General features: G+C 34.1%; 2 protein-coding genes across 2 annotated transcripts in view; one reads left to right on the top strand and one right to left on the bottom strand.

The window, feature by feature from the left end:
- Positions 1–9,874, top strand: part of LOC141330862 (adhesion G protein-coupled receptor G3-like) — a 51,315-nt gene extending 41,441 nt beyond the window's left edge. Inside the window, exons 2-4 of the mRNA XM_073835642.1 lie at positions 3,159–3,255; positions 3,349–3,635; positions 9,312–9,874. Of these exons, the coding sequence (XP_073691743.1) occupies positions 3,159–3,255; positions 3,349–3,635; positions 9,312–9,436 (509 nt within the window). The 3' untranslated portion in view covers positions 9,437–9,874. The remainder of the gene's footprint in view (positions 1–3,158; positions 3,256–3,348; positions 3,636–9,311) is intronic.
- A 1,080-nt stretch (positions 9,875–10,954) lies between these two features.
- Positions 10,955–16,647, bottom strand: sinhcafl (SIN3-HDAC complex associated factor, like). The gene is made up of 6 exons (XM_073837081.1): positions 16,613–16,647; positions 15,166–15,304; positions 14,820–14,919; positions 14,600–14,714; positions 13,095–13,245; positions 10,955–12,599 (listed from the first exon to the last, which is right to left on the bottom strand). Exons 2-6 carry the CDS (start codon positions 15,291–15,293, stop codon positions 12,422–12,424), a joined length of 672 nt encoding a protein of 223 aa, XP_073693182.1. The 5' UTR covers positions 15,294–15,304; positions 16,613–16,647; the 3' UTR covers positions 10,955–12,421.
- Between the last annotated feature and the right edge of the window lie 1,303 nt (positions 16,648–17,950).

Below are 17,950 nucleotides of genomic sequence, written 5' to 3'. Positions count from 1 at the left end.
CGCGCTTACCTATGGCTTGACACAAACCATACCAGGGCAAAGCTTAAAGGAACACTCCACTTTTTTTTGGAAATAGGCTCATTCTCCAACTCCCCCCGAGTTAATAAGTTGAGTTTTACCGTTTTGAAATCCATTCAGCCGTTCTCCTGTTCTGGCGATATCACTTTTAGCATAGCTTAGCATAGATCATTGAATCCTATGTGACCAACACTGCATCACATTCAAAAATGACCAATGAGTATCGGTATTTGTCCTATTTAAAACTTGAGTATTCTGTAATATATTGTGTACTAAGATCGGCAGAAAATGTAAAGCTGCGATTTTCTAGGCCGATAAGATTAGGAACTACACTCCCATTCCGGCGTAATAGTCAAGGAAGTTTGCTGCCGAAATATGGATGCAGCAGGTGCAGTAATATCACGCAGCGCCTGAAATTAGTTCCCATTTAGGTAACGGCCAATGTGACCGGCTTATTGAAATTGTGACCGAACTTCAGGCGCTGCGTGATATTACTGCGCCTGCTGCGTCCATATTTCTGGATTCAGGCAGAGCAAGACAAGACAAGCCTTTGAGGTATTATAAATTATTTAAATTATAAATTAATTAAAAAAAATAACTGATAGTTTCACTAGATAAGACTCTTCTTCCTCGGCTGGGATCGTTTACAACCGGATCTGGGATCGCTTAAAGCCACATTTAAACTACATTTTGGAAATTTAAACTCGGGGCACCATAGAAGTCCACTATGTGGAGAAAAATCCTGAAACGTTTACCTTTATTTACGCCTGAAGAAAGAAAGAAAGACATCTTGGATGACAAGGGGGTGAGTACATTATCTGTAAAAGAACATTTCTGAACTTCTCCTTAAAAATGACGTATGATTAGGGAAAAAATCCCATATAAAGGTAACAAATGCCCCTGAAAATAAATAATATATATTAGCTCTTTCATAGCCTCTTATGACCATAAATATAAAAATACTTTTCATATCTGGCTTTATTGTTAAGTGTTATTTCAGTGTTTTGATATCTTCTTATAACTGAGAGAACTATATCATTCTATTTCATAATGGCTATTTAGTATTTCCCCTCAAATTTAACACTGAAAGGGAAAAAAAAGGTATAATCACAGATGCTGATAATCATAGTGAAGGTAAACTACACTGATCGCTTAGCTTTGCCACACAGATTTTGATAATTGGTCAGATAAATAGATAAGGCAATGTGCCAGAGATGTAGGCTAGGGGGAAGTTGTGGGTGCAAATGCTTGGTAAATTAATATACAGTGGTGTAAAAAGTGTTCTACTGTTTTTTTTTTGTTTGTTTGTTTGTTTGTTTTGTTTTTTTTGCATGTTTGTCACACTTTAATGTTTCAGATCATCAAACAAATTTAAATATTAGTCAAAGATAACACAAGTAAACACAACATGCAGTTTTTGAATGAAGTATTTTTATTATGAAGGGAAAACAAAATCCAAACTCACATGGCCCTGTGTGAAAAAGTGTTTGCCCCCATAACTGGTTGGGCCACCCTCAGCAGCAACAACTGCAATCAAGCGTTTGCGATAACTTGCAATGAGTCTGTTACAGCGCTGTGCAGGAATTTTGGCCCACTCATCTTGGCAGAATTGTTGTAATTCAGCCACATTGGAGGGTTTTCGAGCATGAACCGCCTTTTTAAGGTCCTGCCACAGCATCTCAATAGGATTCAGGTCAGGACTTTGACTAGGCCACTCCAAAGTCTTCATTTTGTTTTTCTTCAGCCATTCAGAGGTGGATTTGCTGGTGTGTTTTGGATCATTGTCCTGCTGCAGAACCCAAGTATGCTTCAGCTTGAGGTCACGAACAGATGGCCGGACATTGTCCTTCAGGATTTTTTGGTAGACAGCAGACCAGACCATCACACTACCACCACCATATGTTACTGTTGGTATGATGTTCTTTTTCTGAAATGCTGTGTTACTCTTACGCCAGATGTAATGGGACACACACCTTCCAAGAAGTTCAACTTTTGTCTCGTCAGTCCACAGAGTATTTTCCCAAAAGTCTTGGGGATCACCAAGATGTGTTCTGGCAAAACTGAGACGAGCCTTTATGTTCTTTTTGCTCAGCAGAAGTTTTTATCTTGCCCAGTCTATTTCTCATGGTGGAGTCATGAACACTTTTTTTTTTTTTTCAGCCATTCAGAGGTAGATTTGCTGGTGTGTTTTGGATCATTTTTCTGCTGCAGAACCCAAGTTCGCTTCAGCTTGAGGTCACAAACACATTGTCCTTCAGGATTTTTTGGTAGACAGCAGAATTCATGGTTCTGTTTATCACAGCAAGTCTTCCAGGTCCAAAAAAACATGTTGCATGTTTTTTGCAAACATGCAAAAAAAAAAAAAAAATTTCACACCACTGTATATGAAATAAACATATATTTCTCAGGTAGGTTGCTGAATTAATGCCTAACACAGAAGCTTTGCTTAGACTTTTCGTTAGCTTGGTTGTTTAAAAAGAAAAAGATTAAATATAGTTGTAGCAGTGAAGAACTATTATTCTGTTGCGCGGAACTGGGGAACAAATCCTAACGACGCCGTTTAATAGTTGGTTAACCAATCAGCTGGAAGGGCCGTTTAATTCCTGCCCCATCTAGATATTGAATATTCAAGCCGAATTGGAAGATACCCTGATTAACATCCTGTTTCAAACTGAACACAAATTCTGGAATCAAAGTGGACCATAACAAGCCAACCCAAATCCTGAATAGCATACCACACTCTTAAAAATAAAGGTGCTTTAGAAGGTTCTTCACAGCGATGAAATAGAAGAACCATTTTTGGTTCCACAAAGAACCATTCAGTCAAAGGTTCTTTAAAGAACCTTTTTATAATCTGAAGAACCTTCTTTCGTCAAAAAGAATCTTTTGTGAAACAGAAAGGTTCTTCAGATGTTAAAGGTTCTTTAAGGAACCATTTAAGCAAAAAAGGTTCTTCTATAGCATCATAAAGCACCTTTAGTTTTAAGAGTGGCAGAACAGAACAGAACAATAACAACCAAATGATGACATTAACAAGTAAATGATGACAATTTGTTGGTGAACTAACTTTTAAATAACAGTTATATTTAAATGAAACTTGTATTATAAGCTTGTTTCACTGTATTAATCTTTTCCTTTAGGTGTCCCAACCATTACAGTGATTGTATGTGGCGTGACTAAAGTGTACGGCAAATATACCTTTTACATGGACAAAGAAAACTCAACAAGCACTCCTCTGTAAGGCCAATCTACTCAAGTTACACTGCACTTTTACTTCTCCATCTCTCAGGCCTTTAACAGGAGTGTTTTCATTGGTTTCTTCTCGTTTAGATGCTGGATAACCACACAGACAGTGAGCTACATTACAGTGAATGGTTATCTTGGGCTGGTGATGCTCTTTAACATGGTTATGCTGGGGGTGGTGCTGGTTAAGATGCGTAAATTACGATCACAAGCTCTTCAGTTTAAAGACCATCGGAGGAGGGCATGGAAAGAATGGGTGTCTGTAATCGGGCTCTGCTTTGTTCTGGGAGTGCCCTGGCTACTGGCTTTCTCCACCCATGGCCCATTGAGTCTCCCTTCACTCTATGTTTTCACCATTCTCAACAGTTTTCAGGGTAAGAATTTGTTACAATGTTATTTGAAACAAAAGCATGTGTCATACATAACTGCCTCTTACATTGAGGGAATAGTTAGCCAAAAAATGAAAATTGTGATTTACCTTAAGCCATCCTAGGTGCATATGCTTTTCTTTTTTTAGAGGAACACAATAGTTATAATAAGTAATATCCTGGCTCTTTGTAATGGCAGTAAATGGTGTCCAAGTTTTTGAATCTCTTAAAAGCACATCCATCATCATAAAAGTAATCCATACACTGAATCCATTCTAAAGATGAATTATGGGTTCTTGCACAAAATTATTTAAAATGTTATAAACAATTTTTATAAAGTATTGTTACTTTATAAAGTATTGCCAGTTGATGAAAAAAGTATACACACTGTTAAAGTGCATTCAGTAGATCTTTAGCTAACATTATCCTTGCTGTTTTTGTTTTTTCTTTGCTTCAAATTCAGCTGATGTGGTATTAGAGATAGTCTGGATCATGTGATAAAACTGGTGATTACTTCCTGTCACATCCACAAGCTGTGTCCAAAACCACAAGTGTGGGTATTGACACAGGCACGATTCACAAAATTATACACTGTTTCGAAAAGCTTGTAATGACGCCAACTAATTTTCAGGGGAAGTTGCTAAAGGCTGGTTGATTTTTGCTAAAAGTTGCTTAATGGGTAATTACTTAACGACACAAAACTGTCACTATGTAGAACACACAATGAAGATTACTTGACATACGTAATGATTTTCTATTAAACAAATGGCGAACGTTTGTAAACACTTTCATATTGTTTTAGATAAATTTGTAACCCCTCTAGTGTAAATGTTTAAAAAAAATGTTGCTCAAACTGACTGGCCATCTCTGCGAAAAATATGATTTTAAAAATGTTAATTGTTCATAAAAGTATTTATTCATAAATTAGTTTTATGATCAGATTTGAATACAATACTGTTTTTATTCTTATTAACTAGTATTCTAAACAATTACAGCGTTAGACAGTGTATTGATAGTTAGTATGCTACACTCTAAGAAAAGTCTTTAATATATGTAAAATATAAAATTTACTGTGTTATATGAAGGAAGTTTCTGTTTTGATTTTTCACAGGTGTTTTACCTGTGTATTTAATTACGGCATGTATGTTGCTGTGTTTTAGAGTTACAGAAAATGTCTATACAAATAATGTCCTGTCAGAAAATTACCAATATCTTTTCTGCTTTTCTAATTTTTTTTTCTTACAGTGTACCTCTTTTTGTGTAATTTATAGGAAAAAAATTTTTTATGGATTTTTCATGTTTTTTTACGATTTACATTTTAAAAATAGCTAGGTTTATAGGTGTTTTTTTAAACAAAAGTTGCTAAAGTAGTCTGAAAAATTGTTAAATCTAGCAATAAAATTGCTAAATTAATAACACTGCTCGAAACACCACAGGCTGGCGGCATCTGCTGGTCAAGCTGTGTAAATGCAACAAAACTCAGCCCAAACAATCAAAATAACACCTTTTACAGAACAATTGCAAATGTTTTCATGACACTGTAATGTATTAAATGTATTCTACAAATAATTAATCTGACTCGAGAGTTTAAACCAGTAAACACTCGTTCATTGGTTCAACAAGCTCTGAACCACTGACTCAAAAGATTCATAGTGTCTCTGTCATTTAGACGTCCAGCATATAAACGTTTGTCAGATATGTGAATTACACTGATACTAAAGATACAAAATTACCAATATTCTGCTTTTCTACTTTTTTTCTTACAGTGTACCTCTTTTTGTGTAATTTAGAGTTTGTTTGTTTTGTTTTTTATGGATTTTTCATGTTTTTTTTTTTTTTAAATAGCTACATTTTTTAAAACAAAAGTTGCTAGAGTAGTCTGAAAAATTGTTAAATCTAGCAATAAAATTGCTAAATTAATAACACCACAGGCTGGCGGCATCTGCTGGTCAAAACTGTGCAAAATGCAACAAAACTCAGCCCAAACAATCAAAATAACACCTTTTACAGAACAACTGCAAATGTTTTCACGAAAGTGTAACGTATCAAATGTATTCTACAATAAATTCATCTGACTGGAGATGAGTTTAAACCAATAGACACTCGTTCATTGGTTCAACAAGCTCTGAACCACTGACTAGAAACAAAAGATTCACCATTTAGACGTCCAGCATAAACGTTTTTTAGTTTTGTGTGAATTACACTGATACTTAAGATTAAAAAAGAGCTGTCCACATTAAAATGAATTCCCCTTTCTGTAAAACTAAAACAGAAGGAACTTGGGCATTATTACCTATTATTATTATTATTATTATTATTATTATTATTATTATTATTTTAAAATCGTCCTACCTTCTGTTTGCCGCACCGATGTTTACCTTTTTGTAGGTCTTTGTTGCTTCAGATGCTGATTCTCCCATTAATTAGTGTGTTACAATGGCTAATTTTTTTTCTTTTCGCGTCCTTAAAGGAGTAGTTCACTTTCGGAACAAAAATTTACAGATAATGTACTTACTCCCTGTCACCCAAGATGTGCATGTCTTTTTTTCCTCAATCGTAAAATGATGTTTTTTGTTCTCTCTATATAATAGACTTCTGGTGCCCCAGAGTTTGAACTTCCAAAATGCAGTTTAAATGCAGCTTCAAAGGGATCTAAATGATCCCAGCCGAGGAAAAAAGGGTCTTATCTAGCTAAGTTAGATAAGAATCAGTTATTTTCTAAAAACATTTACAATTTATATACTTTTTAATCTCTACACACGAGATGAGCATTTGAGGTTAAAAAGTATATAAATTTTTAACTTTTTAAAGTAATTAACCGATTGTTTTGCTAGATAAGACCCTTCTTTCCTCGGCTGGGATCGTTTAGAGCCCTCTGAAGCTGCATTTTGGAAGTTCAAACTCGGGGGCACCATAGAAGTCCATTATATGGAAAGAAATCCTGAAGTGTTTACCTCAAAAAACATAATTTCCTCACAACTGAAGAAAGAAAGACATGAACATCTTGGATGATAAGGGTGTGAGTACATTATCTGTAAATTTTTTGTTCTGAAAGTGAACTACTCCTTTAAACTACATTAAAGTTAGTCTACACTCAGTGGCGTAGCGCAAACCGCGTTGGCCCACCCGCAAGAGTGGAGGCGGGGCCCCTCACCGCATAATTAGATGGGGGATTCACCTTTTCATTCAAAATCGTGAATTAGTACTGTGGAATTTAATAGTATGTAATTATTTCGTATTTATTTATTAAGAACTTTTCACAAAAAAAAAAAAAGAATAAAAGAAACACCAACAATAAAACAGCAATTACATTAACTTGTTAAAATGCAAGATGCAAGGGAGCACATGACGTCAAAATATTTTTTTCTGTCTGCAGTATACAACAAAGATTCATGACGTTTAACATTCAATAAAGGTCATATATATTACCTTTAAAATCCTCCAAAGCGCCCCTTTCTCCTAGCATTTTTCTGTGCAAAGTCCTTGACAATGTCTGTTATGTCCATCTGACGTGCGTGCCGACTTTCAATGGCTTTCAATGAGTATCGCAAGTTCAGAAAGTCTGTCCTGGCTCATTGTGCTTCTCCGCTGACATATTTTCTTTTACTCATTTTGCGCTCATAAGCTTCACTCTCTAACAGTTGCGGAAATTCTTAATCGTGATTGGACAAGGACAACTGATATGGTCATAATCGCCAAACACAGGAGGCTGCAATTACTACCAAAATAAAAGTCCTATACGTTCACGTTATAAAAACGCTTTAATTATTTATTCGAGTCAATTTTTTTGGGGCCCCCCACAACGCGGGCCCCCCCCCCCCCCCCCCCCCCCGCAGTGCGTGTCCGCTACGCCACTGTCTACACTACTAACGTATCTAAAGAGGCGGCAGCCAATGAGAGCGCGGATTCTCGCCGACGTTCACGTAATTTCAGTATGTCGAAATACATTTAGAGATATATTAAAACACTTAATAGAAAACTTTTATGAATACAGTATTCCTCTCATGTGAGTGTGCACCATTTAGAGGACACAAAATGATTTCCTAATGTGTAAAATTTTGAATTATTATTTGTAATAATAATAACATTAATAAATATGTTCATTATTAAAATTTTGATTTTATGCTAAATTTGATGACTTGTGACTTGACTTGATATAATCAAAGAAGACTTGCGACTCGACTTAGCTTTGAAACCCTGTGACTCTGCAAGTCTTCATGGCCTACTTTCTAAAAAAAAACTGAGTTCTGAACAATATAGGCTGGTTACTGAAGTGTATGTTGACACTGGTATGATTATCAGCTTTTGGCACTGAGCCAGAGAGGGACTCGCTAAATGAACACTTGTAATAGCCTATATAAGAACTTAAAATAATATAGAGCTATAAGAAAACTCATCATCCAATCCGTCTTTCAAACCCATTCACTGATGGTTTCTTAGTTTTATTTAACATTTGTATACATTATAACTATTGTTATATATTTTCTTTTTAGCTTCATTTTATGTATCTCTTTGCCCAGTAATTAACGTTCTGTATCAACGTATCAAGTACCATATGTTTTGTAAATAGTGTAAGTAATACCCAAACGATCATGTCAGTAAACCTGTCTATTTCAATAGGTGGTGATAAATGAATCTGTATTACGAATTAGCTAAGTTATTGAATATTTGACTTAATTGATTCATTAAAATCACTGAATCCTTAACAAATGAAATAAATTATTCATTCAATTAGGCCTAAAATTGTTCACCAAAAATAATTAATTCCTCAATGAAAAGAACTAATTATTATATATTTTATAATTATGCCTACTATAGACTATTACTGACTTTAAATGTACTGTAGTGATTAATACAGAGAGACTAATTTGAGCAAACAGTACTAATGACTTGTTTAGGATTTGCAACTTGACTTGGACTTGTGACTTGACTTAGGACTTCTCTGTTTTGACTTGAGACAAATGCAAAGACCTGAGATTTACTTGTGACTTGCAAAACAATGACTTGGTCCCACCTCTGGTCTATGCTAACCAGACAAACCTTGATTACATTTAGACCTACTACATGCTTGTTTACAGGCATCTGTAAAAGGGGTGTTATTTCTTGAATGGCACAATTTTACAGTTCATAACATTGTGACACCAAGGAAATAACCTTGTGACACAAGTTGGACATTTTTCTACCGCATGGAAGACAAAGAAATGATCTCAATTTAATTTTCTTATTTTTTGCACAAATTATAGTGGGAACTGGATATGTCAAGATCAACCACTCAACCCTGTTAGCAATGTTATTGTAAAAACTGATATTTTCCGAATATTTTTCTCCAATTTATGCGTCTACATGACAGTTTAATTTAGTCTGAAACTGCAATCCTGTCTGTTCTTGTGTTTGTTTGTTTTTATAAATCATTTATTTATTTTGTTTGAATTTTTACGTTTAATTTTTATTGATGGAAAACTACAGTTATACATATGATTTTTTGACTGACCATTTGTTGAAAAAGAAAAATGTTGACATCAGTTTTTATTCACATAAATGCATATTTTCCACCATTTTTGCATGAAGTGTCAGTTGCTTATTATTTGATTTAGGTTTGTGGCCCTATGGGAGTGAAACAGCAGCTCAAATGATATAAAAAATACATAATTTGATTTTAATTCTGTTCATTTTACCCTCTAGGTGTCTATATTTTATTGTGGTTTTTGACTCTCACATGTAAAGCACGGAAGGAGGAATACATCTCATCCAAAGGCACCATTCAGGTCAGCTTCAACAGTAATGATGAAATTGTGACTTCCAGATAACCAACAGCTCTTCGGTCACATCACACAGTGGAGTTTAAAGGTGGACCCTCCACCCAAAATCAAAACTTCAGACTAGTTCTTGTATTATTTTAATAACTTGGATCTTAGTGATTTTCAAACTGGGGTCAGCAGAACCCCGGGGGGCAGCAAGGGGGCGCTAAAGGGAATCTGCATATAGTATTATGGGGTGGGTTGGGGGGGATATTTATTTAAAATGAAGTGTTGATCTATCCTTCTTTGTAATTATATTCTAGAATCTTTTCATTGCCTCTTTATTATTTTTTACTTCAACTTTGGCTTCCTTACTGGTAGTTTGTACACATTGTGAAAAATGTACATTGTGAAAAATCCCAAATAAATGAATCTAAACTTGTTCTTGCATTAGGAGGGGAAATGAAAGAAAAACCTTGTTGACTTTACGAAGTATATATATATATATATATATATATATATATATATATATATATATATATATATATGTATAATATTCTAGAACATGTAAATGTGAACATGTGCACATATACAGTAAATGGGTCTTTATACAATAAAATATATTGTTTTATATTTTTAAGAAGGTGTCATGATATTTGGGGATCTTTGCTGTTAAATGAAAGCCTCTGTCCAATTAACATGTAACTTTGATGATAGCACTCTCTCCATAGTAGCCTATGTGCGTTCATAGCTGCAAGTTTGGCCCCACCTAGTTTTCAGAAAACACAATTCATATAGGGAACGTCCTTAGGACAGTAAGAGTTTTAATGTTGTGATCCAAAATAGAGCAAAATAACTGCTTTCTATTTAAATATATATTAAAATGTAATTTGTTCCTGTGATCAAAGCTACATTTTCAGCATCATTAATTCAGTCTTCAGTGTCACGTGATCCTTCAGAAATCATTCTAATATGCTGATTTGCTGTTCAAGAAAAAATATATATATATTTTTATAAAATATTTAAAACAGTTGAGTACATTTCTTTTTCAGGATTCTAAATGATAAATTATAGAAATTAATACTTTTATTTAGCAAGGATGCTTTAAATTAAATGTTAAAGACATTTATAATGTTACAAAAGATTTCTATTTCAGATAAATGCTGTTCTTCTGAACTTGTTTTTTGAGCAGCAAATCAGAATATTAGAATGATTTCTGAAGGATCATGTGACTAGAGTAATGATGCTAAAAAGTTAGCAAAAGTACATTTTAAAATATATTAAATAGAAAACAGTTATTTTATATAGCAAAATATTTAACATTTGTATTGTTTTTGCTGTACTTTGGATCAAATAAATGCAGGCTTGATGAAAAAAAAACTATTATTAAAATACTTAATTAAAAAAATAATATTACTAATATTATTTAAAAAAAAAAAGTAATATTAATTAAAATAATTATTGTCCAAAAACTTTTGACTGGTAGTGTATATAGATAGATAGAGAACACTGAACCAAAAACACTGACAAATGAGAAAGACAAACACTTACTTTAAAAATTTTATGAAAATACCAATGTGAGGAAAATTGAGATACAAAATTTTATCAATGGTAATATTACAAAAAGTATAAAAAAGAAAGTGCACAAAAACTTCTTTACAGCATTAATTGTACAGACAGCTTTGAATAAATAGCATAAGTTAAAAATGACAAATTAACGTAATGAAATGATCAGCTAAATCTCTGGTAAGGCACATTGACTGAGAATGTGCCACATTAATAGTTTAAAAACATTTTCCCTGAAATTTATCGACATCTTGTATTTGCTCTCATGCATTTTACGAACAAGAGCTTGAGGTCAACAGTAATGCTGACTCAAAAGTATTGCTGGTGAATAAAAACAAACATTCATTCAAATAATACACTGAAATACAACCGAAACCTCCAAATCCAATCGCAACCTCCATTACCTTGCTAAATTTTTTCGCCAAAAAAAGGCAATATTTCAAATGACTCTAAACAGGAAAGAAAAAATAAAATACAAAAGGCTGCAGTCAATACATCAAGGCTGAAAGACTGTACAATTTCATCTTGGAGTGTACATACCTTTAGTGTACAATATTGAAACACAGAAAAAGTGTGGTAAAAACACAGTGTAAAGCCTGGTCGGAAATTCATTAATTAGTAATATCTTACTTCTGGTATTATAACACTCTCATACAACAACAATAAAGTAAAATACAAACACCACCAACAGTCATAAAACTGATCATGCCTACAAATACATTATGCATGCTTTCCTATGCCATTGTGTAAATGATAACCGTTTAAATACTCTAAGGTATTTTTGCATCTTGCGTTTAAAGATTTACAAACCCGTAACCGTTTTTTTAAATATTGAGCAACATCTTTATGCCAAACCAGAAAAAAGGAGATTTTATAAGCACATGTCCATATTATAGACTGAAAGCTGAGGTGAATTCACATTGTGAATACTGTGCCCGAGAATCCTAGTCAGTAAATGCATGAGTGTGTGTGTGTGTGTGTGTGTGTGTGTGTGTGTGTGATTTAAACCACAGTTGAACTTGAATCAAGACCAAGTAAAATATCGTATTTGCTTAAAAGTACACCCATCTCATTAATGCCTTAGCTATAATGGTCGATACAGCACTTTACATTATTCATCAGTAACCCGTGAAACTAAATGCCAAATAGAAGTCTTTTGGTGCACTGGTATGGAAAATAAGATTATATTTACAAAACACTGGTAACTCCAAAAAATTACAGTAAGAATAATAAAAAATGGATTACATTAAATTTTCTAACTCAGACCTATAAATATGTCCTAATGCCCCAAAGTTTTCTCATTTTCTGTTATATAAAAAAAAGGTACAAAACTTTACAAAGGAGTCATAAAAAAAAAATACAAAAGCAATGGGAAAACTCAACTCATACACAGTCATCTAACAAAGGGAAGATATCAGAGTCTACCACTGGAGACAAAGCTATGAGGGCCTCAACGAGACAGTTTGGAGGGCGTTTTTAATAGTTGGATCACCATGCCTCCTTTATGTCCTCTGGAAGAGGGGAAGGATGTGTTTGTGAGATCTGAGAGTCTGAAGGAGATGCCAGGGCTGGACGCTTCTTGTTACAGCAGGGCTTGAAGAGACGAGGATCGATGATCACCTCACCGAAACGCCCCTTGTAGACGATCCCACAGCACACCTTTTGCCTGAAACATTGAGAAAGTTTTTTTTTTATCAACTCAACTACACTGTAAAAAAAAAAAATCTCGTAAAAAAAAAAAATAAATAAATAAAATCAAATGACTGGCTGCCAAACAAAAACCGTAATATTACAGTAAAATATCTTAATTGAAATAAAGAGCAAAAACAATAATTTTACAGAAATTTTCATTAAAGGTTTTCCAAAAAAAAAAAAATTTTTACAGATTTTTCCTTGTTTCAATTACAATATTTTACTTTAATTTTACGGTTTTTGTTTGGCAGCCATAGCTGCCAGTCATTTGACAGTTTTTTTTACGGGACCTCTTTTACATTGTAAAACCCTTATTTTACAGACTTTCCCTTGTTTCAGTTACAATATTTTACTTTAACTTTATGGTTTTTGTTTGGCAGCCATAGCTGCCAGTCGTTTGACCATTTTTTTTTTTTTTTACAGTGTAGCACATTTTAACGCGCATTTGTGAAATTAAGCAAAGAAATACCTCTTCCAGTAGGAAAGGTCGAGAAAGGAGAACCCTGATGGGTTTGGACGCCTCTGCTTAGTCTCGATGTCTGACCCATCATCAGACTGATTACTGTGGCTGGGAGACTGAGGAGGAGACATACTGGATGTGGTGCTGTGGGCATCCGAATCTGTAAAGACATGACAGCAAACATTAATAAGCTATATGCAAAAGCTATAAAATGTATTTTTTTCCCACTCCAAAAAACATAATTTAACAATTTACTGTAAAATGACATTTTTCTTGCCTAGTAAAGGGAACATATAAACTAATTAACAGGTTTTTTTTTACCAAAGCACTGTTATAGTATTTTACCATTTAAAGTTAATGTTATATTACAAAAAAAATAGATATTCCAGTCAAAAGTTTTTCTAATTTTTATTTTTTGAAGACTGCTCACCAAGTCTGCATTTATTTGATCCAAATGCTGCAAAAGCAGTGATATTGTAAAATTTATTTACACTTTTAAAATAACTGCTTATTTGAATACATTTTAAAATGTAAATTTATTCCTGTGATCAAAACTACATTTTTTAGCATCATTACTTCAGCATTCAGTGTCATGTGATCCTTCAGAAACCATTCTAATATGCTGATTTGCTGCTCAATAAACATTTTTATAATTATTATCATCACAATCATCAATAAGTCATTTAAAAGGTTTTTTTGGGTTTCTTTGAAGAATAGAAAGATCCAAAGATCAGCATTTATCTGAAATAAAAAGCTTCTGTAACATTACACACTACACCATTCAAAAGCTTAGTATAATTTTTGGAGAAAGAAATACTTTTATTTAGAAAGGATGCTTTAAATTAATAAAAAAAAAAAATTATATTTATCAAAGAAACCAAAAAAGATATTCTACTCAGTTTTTTTCTCAACATTATAATAATATAAAATATTTTTTGAGCAGCAAATCAGAATATTAGAATGATTTCTGAAGGATCATGTGACTGGAGTAATGACGCCATTTTATTCAAATAAAAAGTAGTTATTTTAAATAGTAAAAATATTTAAAATTTCTGTTTTTGCTGTACTCTGAATCAAATAAATGCAGGCTTGATGAGCAGAAGAGACTTCTTTAAAAAATAAAAATAATACAATCTTACCATCCAAAAACTTTTGACTGGTATATATAGAGATATGTCTAAAATGTATAATTATTTAGTATATTATTTTAGTATTTCATACTAGTATGAACACAAATTTGATTTAATTGAAATATAAAACATATGCCTATAAAAATACAAAACGTTTATACATGCATTTTTAGATTTTATTTTTATAAGCTTATAATATTCCAGTTACCTTATTTTCAATTAGTTTAATACTAACTACTGAAATAAAGAAAAAAAAAAAGCTTTAGACATAAAGAAAATGGATAAATAATAATAAAAATAGACAAAAACACCCAACAAAATTACTCAAACTTAATTTAAATTAAAGTGCATTTTTTAAATCTGTTTTACAAAAGCGCAACTCACTTTGTCTTTTGAATTTATGAAGCTTTTTCAGTTTACTTTTCTTCTTTCCATCAATATTTTTGACCTTCTTGGGTTTGGTCAGCTTGAAGCCAGGTCCTGCCCTTGCATCCACCACCTTGAGGGGAAAATAAATGAATAAACAATAAATAAAATATATTATTCTCACAAGGGCTGCAACCAAACGGATGATTCCATTGAAAACAACATAACAGTCTCTTACATGGTTCCAGTTTTTCTTTGATCCATGTGGTAATTTCTTCCAACGTTTAACCAGGAGCACACAAGCATTGCAGATGTCTCCAACCCGATCCTCTGACAGACTACAAAACAAACCACAATATGAATAAACCAGGACAGAACTGATTACTCAGATTAAGGAATAAAAATATTTATTACCCATTATTCTCTCTATCTGTTTTTTTTTTTGGAATCAGTCTCAATGGGATTATTTGGAATGATATTATTTGATTCAAAGAGGATTCTCAGTTGATCTCATTAGGATTCGCTCCACTAGCATTCCTTTTGGAATTTTTGGGATACAAGCACAGTCAGGGAAAAACACTCACCCAAAGCAGAGCCTGAAATTTTCCTCATATCTGCTGCTGTCCGTGAAGCGAGAACTGGAAGACTTGGTTTTGCAAATACAGCAACCGTCGTTGCTGCGGTAAATCTTGGATTTGTGGAAGCCGAACATCTTGACTGGATCTAGAGATGAATGAAGAGCGTCATTAAAACAAAGATCTCCTGCACGTTTTGCGCGGGGGATTGAAGGGGGCGGTCACCGGAATACATCCCTTCTTGCACTTGACAATTTTACACCGTTCATTAATGTTGTACAAGTTACGCAAAAAATGCCGAATCACAAGCGTGCGTCTGGAAACTGGAAAATCTGTCGCGTCTGCTGCAATGACCTACTTTTGATCTTTGACAAAAGCCTTTGGCTGCAGCCACCTTTTAACACTTGATAATGGACTTGTGATAGAAAAAAAAAAAAAAACAGCAGCATGTCTGCACTAAAATAGCTTATTTGGAAAATCCTAGAAATCATAATAATGGAATTTGTACAATAATTGGGAACCAATATTTGACCCACTCTGAACCAATTAAATCTGTCCTAGTGGAAAAACCAAAATTCCTATTTTTTCGTTTCCCTTTTTTCAAATCTGATTTGCTTCCTGGATGATTTACGTTACATTTGTCTGCATTTGCTTCAAATTATGATAAAAAATATTTTAGCCATTTTGACAAGGGGTAACGTTAATGCTGGTATCAGAAGCAGTTTTAAAATCGAAAGTGTTATTAAATGGTCGCCTCTTCTCAGAGTTTAAGTCACGGAAAAGCCTAAATCCATATTTAGAATACAAATGTTATTTTAATAACACTTTTAAACGCTTCTCAGACGATACGCACGCATAATATAACGCGCACTGAGCGCTTGATACATCAATGCAAACGCGTCTGAATAACCTCATCAAACATGACGTTAGCCACTCATTCACAGACTCCATACTTTACAAAATACTTATTCGTGGGATTGATGTCTTATATCACACACAAAGTGTGCTATGCTTTATTTTATTTATTAGTGCATTCGCACCACGTTTGCATCTATGGAAACCAAAAGAAAAAGACACGCGGAGATGTGTCGTAAATTAACATTTGCACGCGTTCTCAAATCAAATGTTAGCGAAAGTGTTTCAAAACAACACGTTAACGATATTTAAGTTAAACTACGGGTTGAATGCTACGGTCTTGTTTGTCTCAACTTTCACACAGTGAGAGAGCGCCAAAACGCGCCTCCCATTAACAATAACAGCTAGCCCGTTAGCACGCGACCATGCCACGCTCCACATCCAAGCGCGCAAAACCCCATTGTTGATGTAAATAACCGAGCTGTACAACCACTAACATCACACAAACAACACGTTACACGCTCCAAGACTGACAGTACGTACAGTTAAAATGAAATGATACATTCGTACTGTTAGTTCGTAACAATAACAAAGGACTTACCGTCAGAAACTTTGAATTCCGTCCGTTTTACTCGTCTGTACTGCGCATGTCTTACTACGGCCACACACACATACACAGATGAATGGTGGGGGCGGGGCCTGCGTACAAACATTGAGTAAAGGGGTTTGTCGGAGGAAGACCATATAAGGAGTGTAAACGCCAAGTTTAAACATTATGTCAACCAATCACTGCACTCCACTCTTTTGCCATTTAAGAATGTTGCATCCGGGGAAGTACACAAGCGTCCCGTCCCGCACGTATTGTTCGTCTTGTTCTGACTTGAATGTGAGTGAATGGGCTCATTTTCCCACAACACTGTCGCTCGAATACTTGAAGCACGCTACTGTTTGTATTATATTAGCGTATACTTTAGAACAATAAATAATAGAACACGCCAATGTGATATGTTTATGATAATATTCAGTGAAACGCTGTCGCCTATATACAGTGGTGGCCAAAATTATTAGAACACTAACTTAGTATCTAAAAATATCTAAAAATGTTTTTAAGTCAGTTATTTCTATATTTTGCTGTGGTGTGTCAGTAGGAAATATAAGATTGCATTTTCAAACATTTATTTAGTCAATAATTGTAATAATCCACTGAGAGTTTTGTTTTTATAAATATGCATGCACAAAGAGTCAACAGACAGTGCTCCACACAGAGGTCTGATCTCATCTTTATCCAGATTGTCTAGAATGACATGAAGAAACAGAACAAACTGAGACAAACTAAATCCAGAAGAACTGTGACATCTCCAAGATGCTTCAGGAAACCTACCTGCAAAGCTACAGTACTGTTAAAAGTTTTATGCACTTGTGTAAAAATGCTGTAAAATGAGGTTGCTGTCAAAAATAATGTTATGAATAGATATTCTTTATCACTTAACTTCTATTAACTAAACTAAATCAACATTTGGCATGGCCATCCTTCACATTTAAAGCAGCTTTTGCCCTATAGGTGCACTTGCGCATAGTTTTTCAGGTAGCTTTGCAGGAAGATCTCTTGAAGCGTCTTGAAAATGTCAGCTCTTCTGGATTTAGTCCGTCTCAGTTTGTTCTGTTTCCTCATGTCAATCACAGACTGGATGATGATGAGATCAGGGCCGTATTCACAAAAAATCTTAAAACTAAAAGTAGCTCATAACTTGCTGATTTAAGAGAAAATCTTAAAAATAATGGGTGTGTCAATCCTAAATTTAGGACTCCTAAATTTTTGCTCTAAGAGTATTTCACAAAGCATTGTAGCACTAAAACTAGCTTCTAAATCTGGGAAACAATAGGGAGTAGTGAAGAGGACTCCTAAGTCACCAAATCACAAAGGCCTTTCCTCTCTGCT

The sequence above is a fragment of the Garra rufa genome, chromosome 3, assembly GCF_049309525.1.
Source record: "Garra rufa chromosome 3, GarRuf1.0, whole genome shotgun sequence".
NCBI lineage: Eukaryota > Metazoa > Chordata > Actinopteri > Cypriniformes > Cyprinidae > Garra > Garra rufa.
This window is presented reverse-complemented; position numbering and strand designations above follow the sequence as displayed.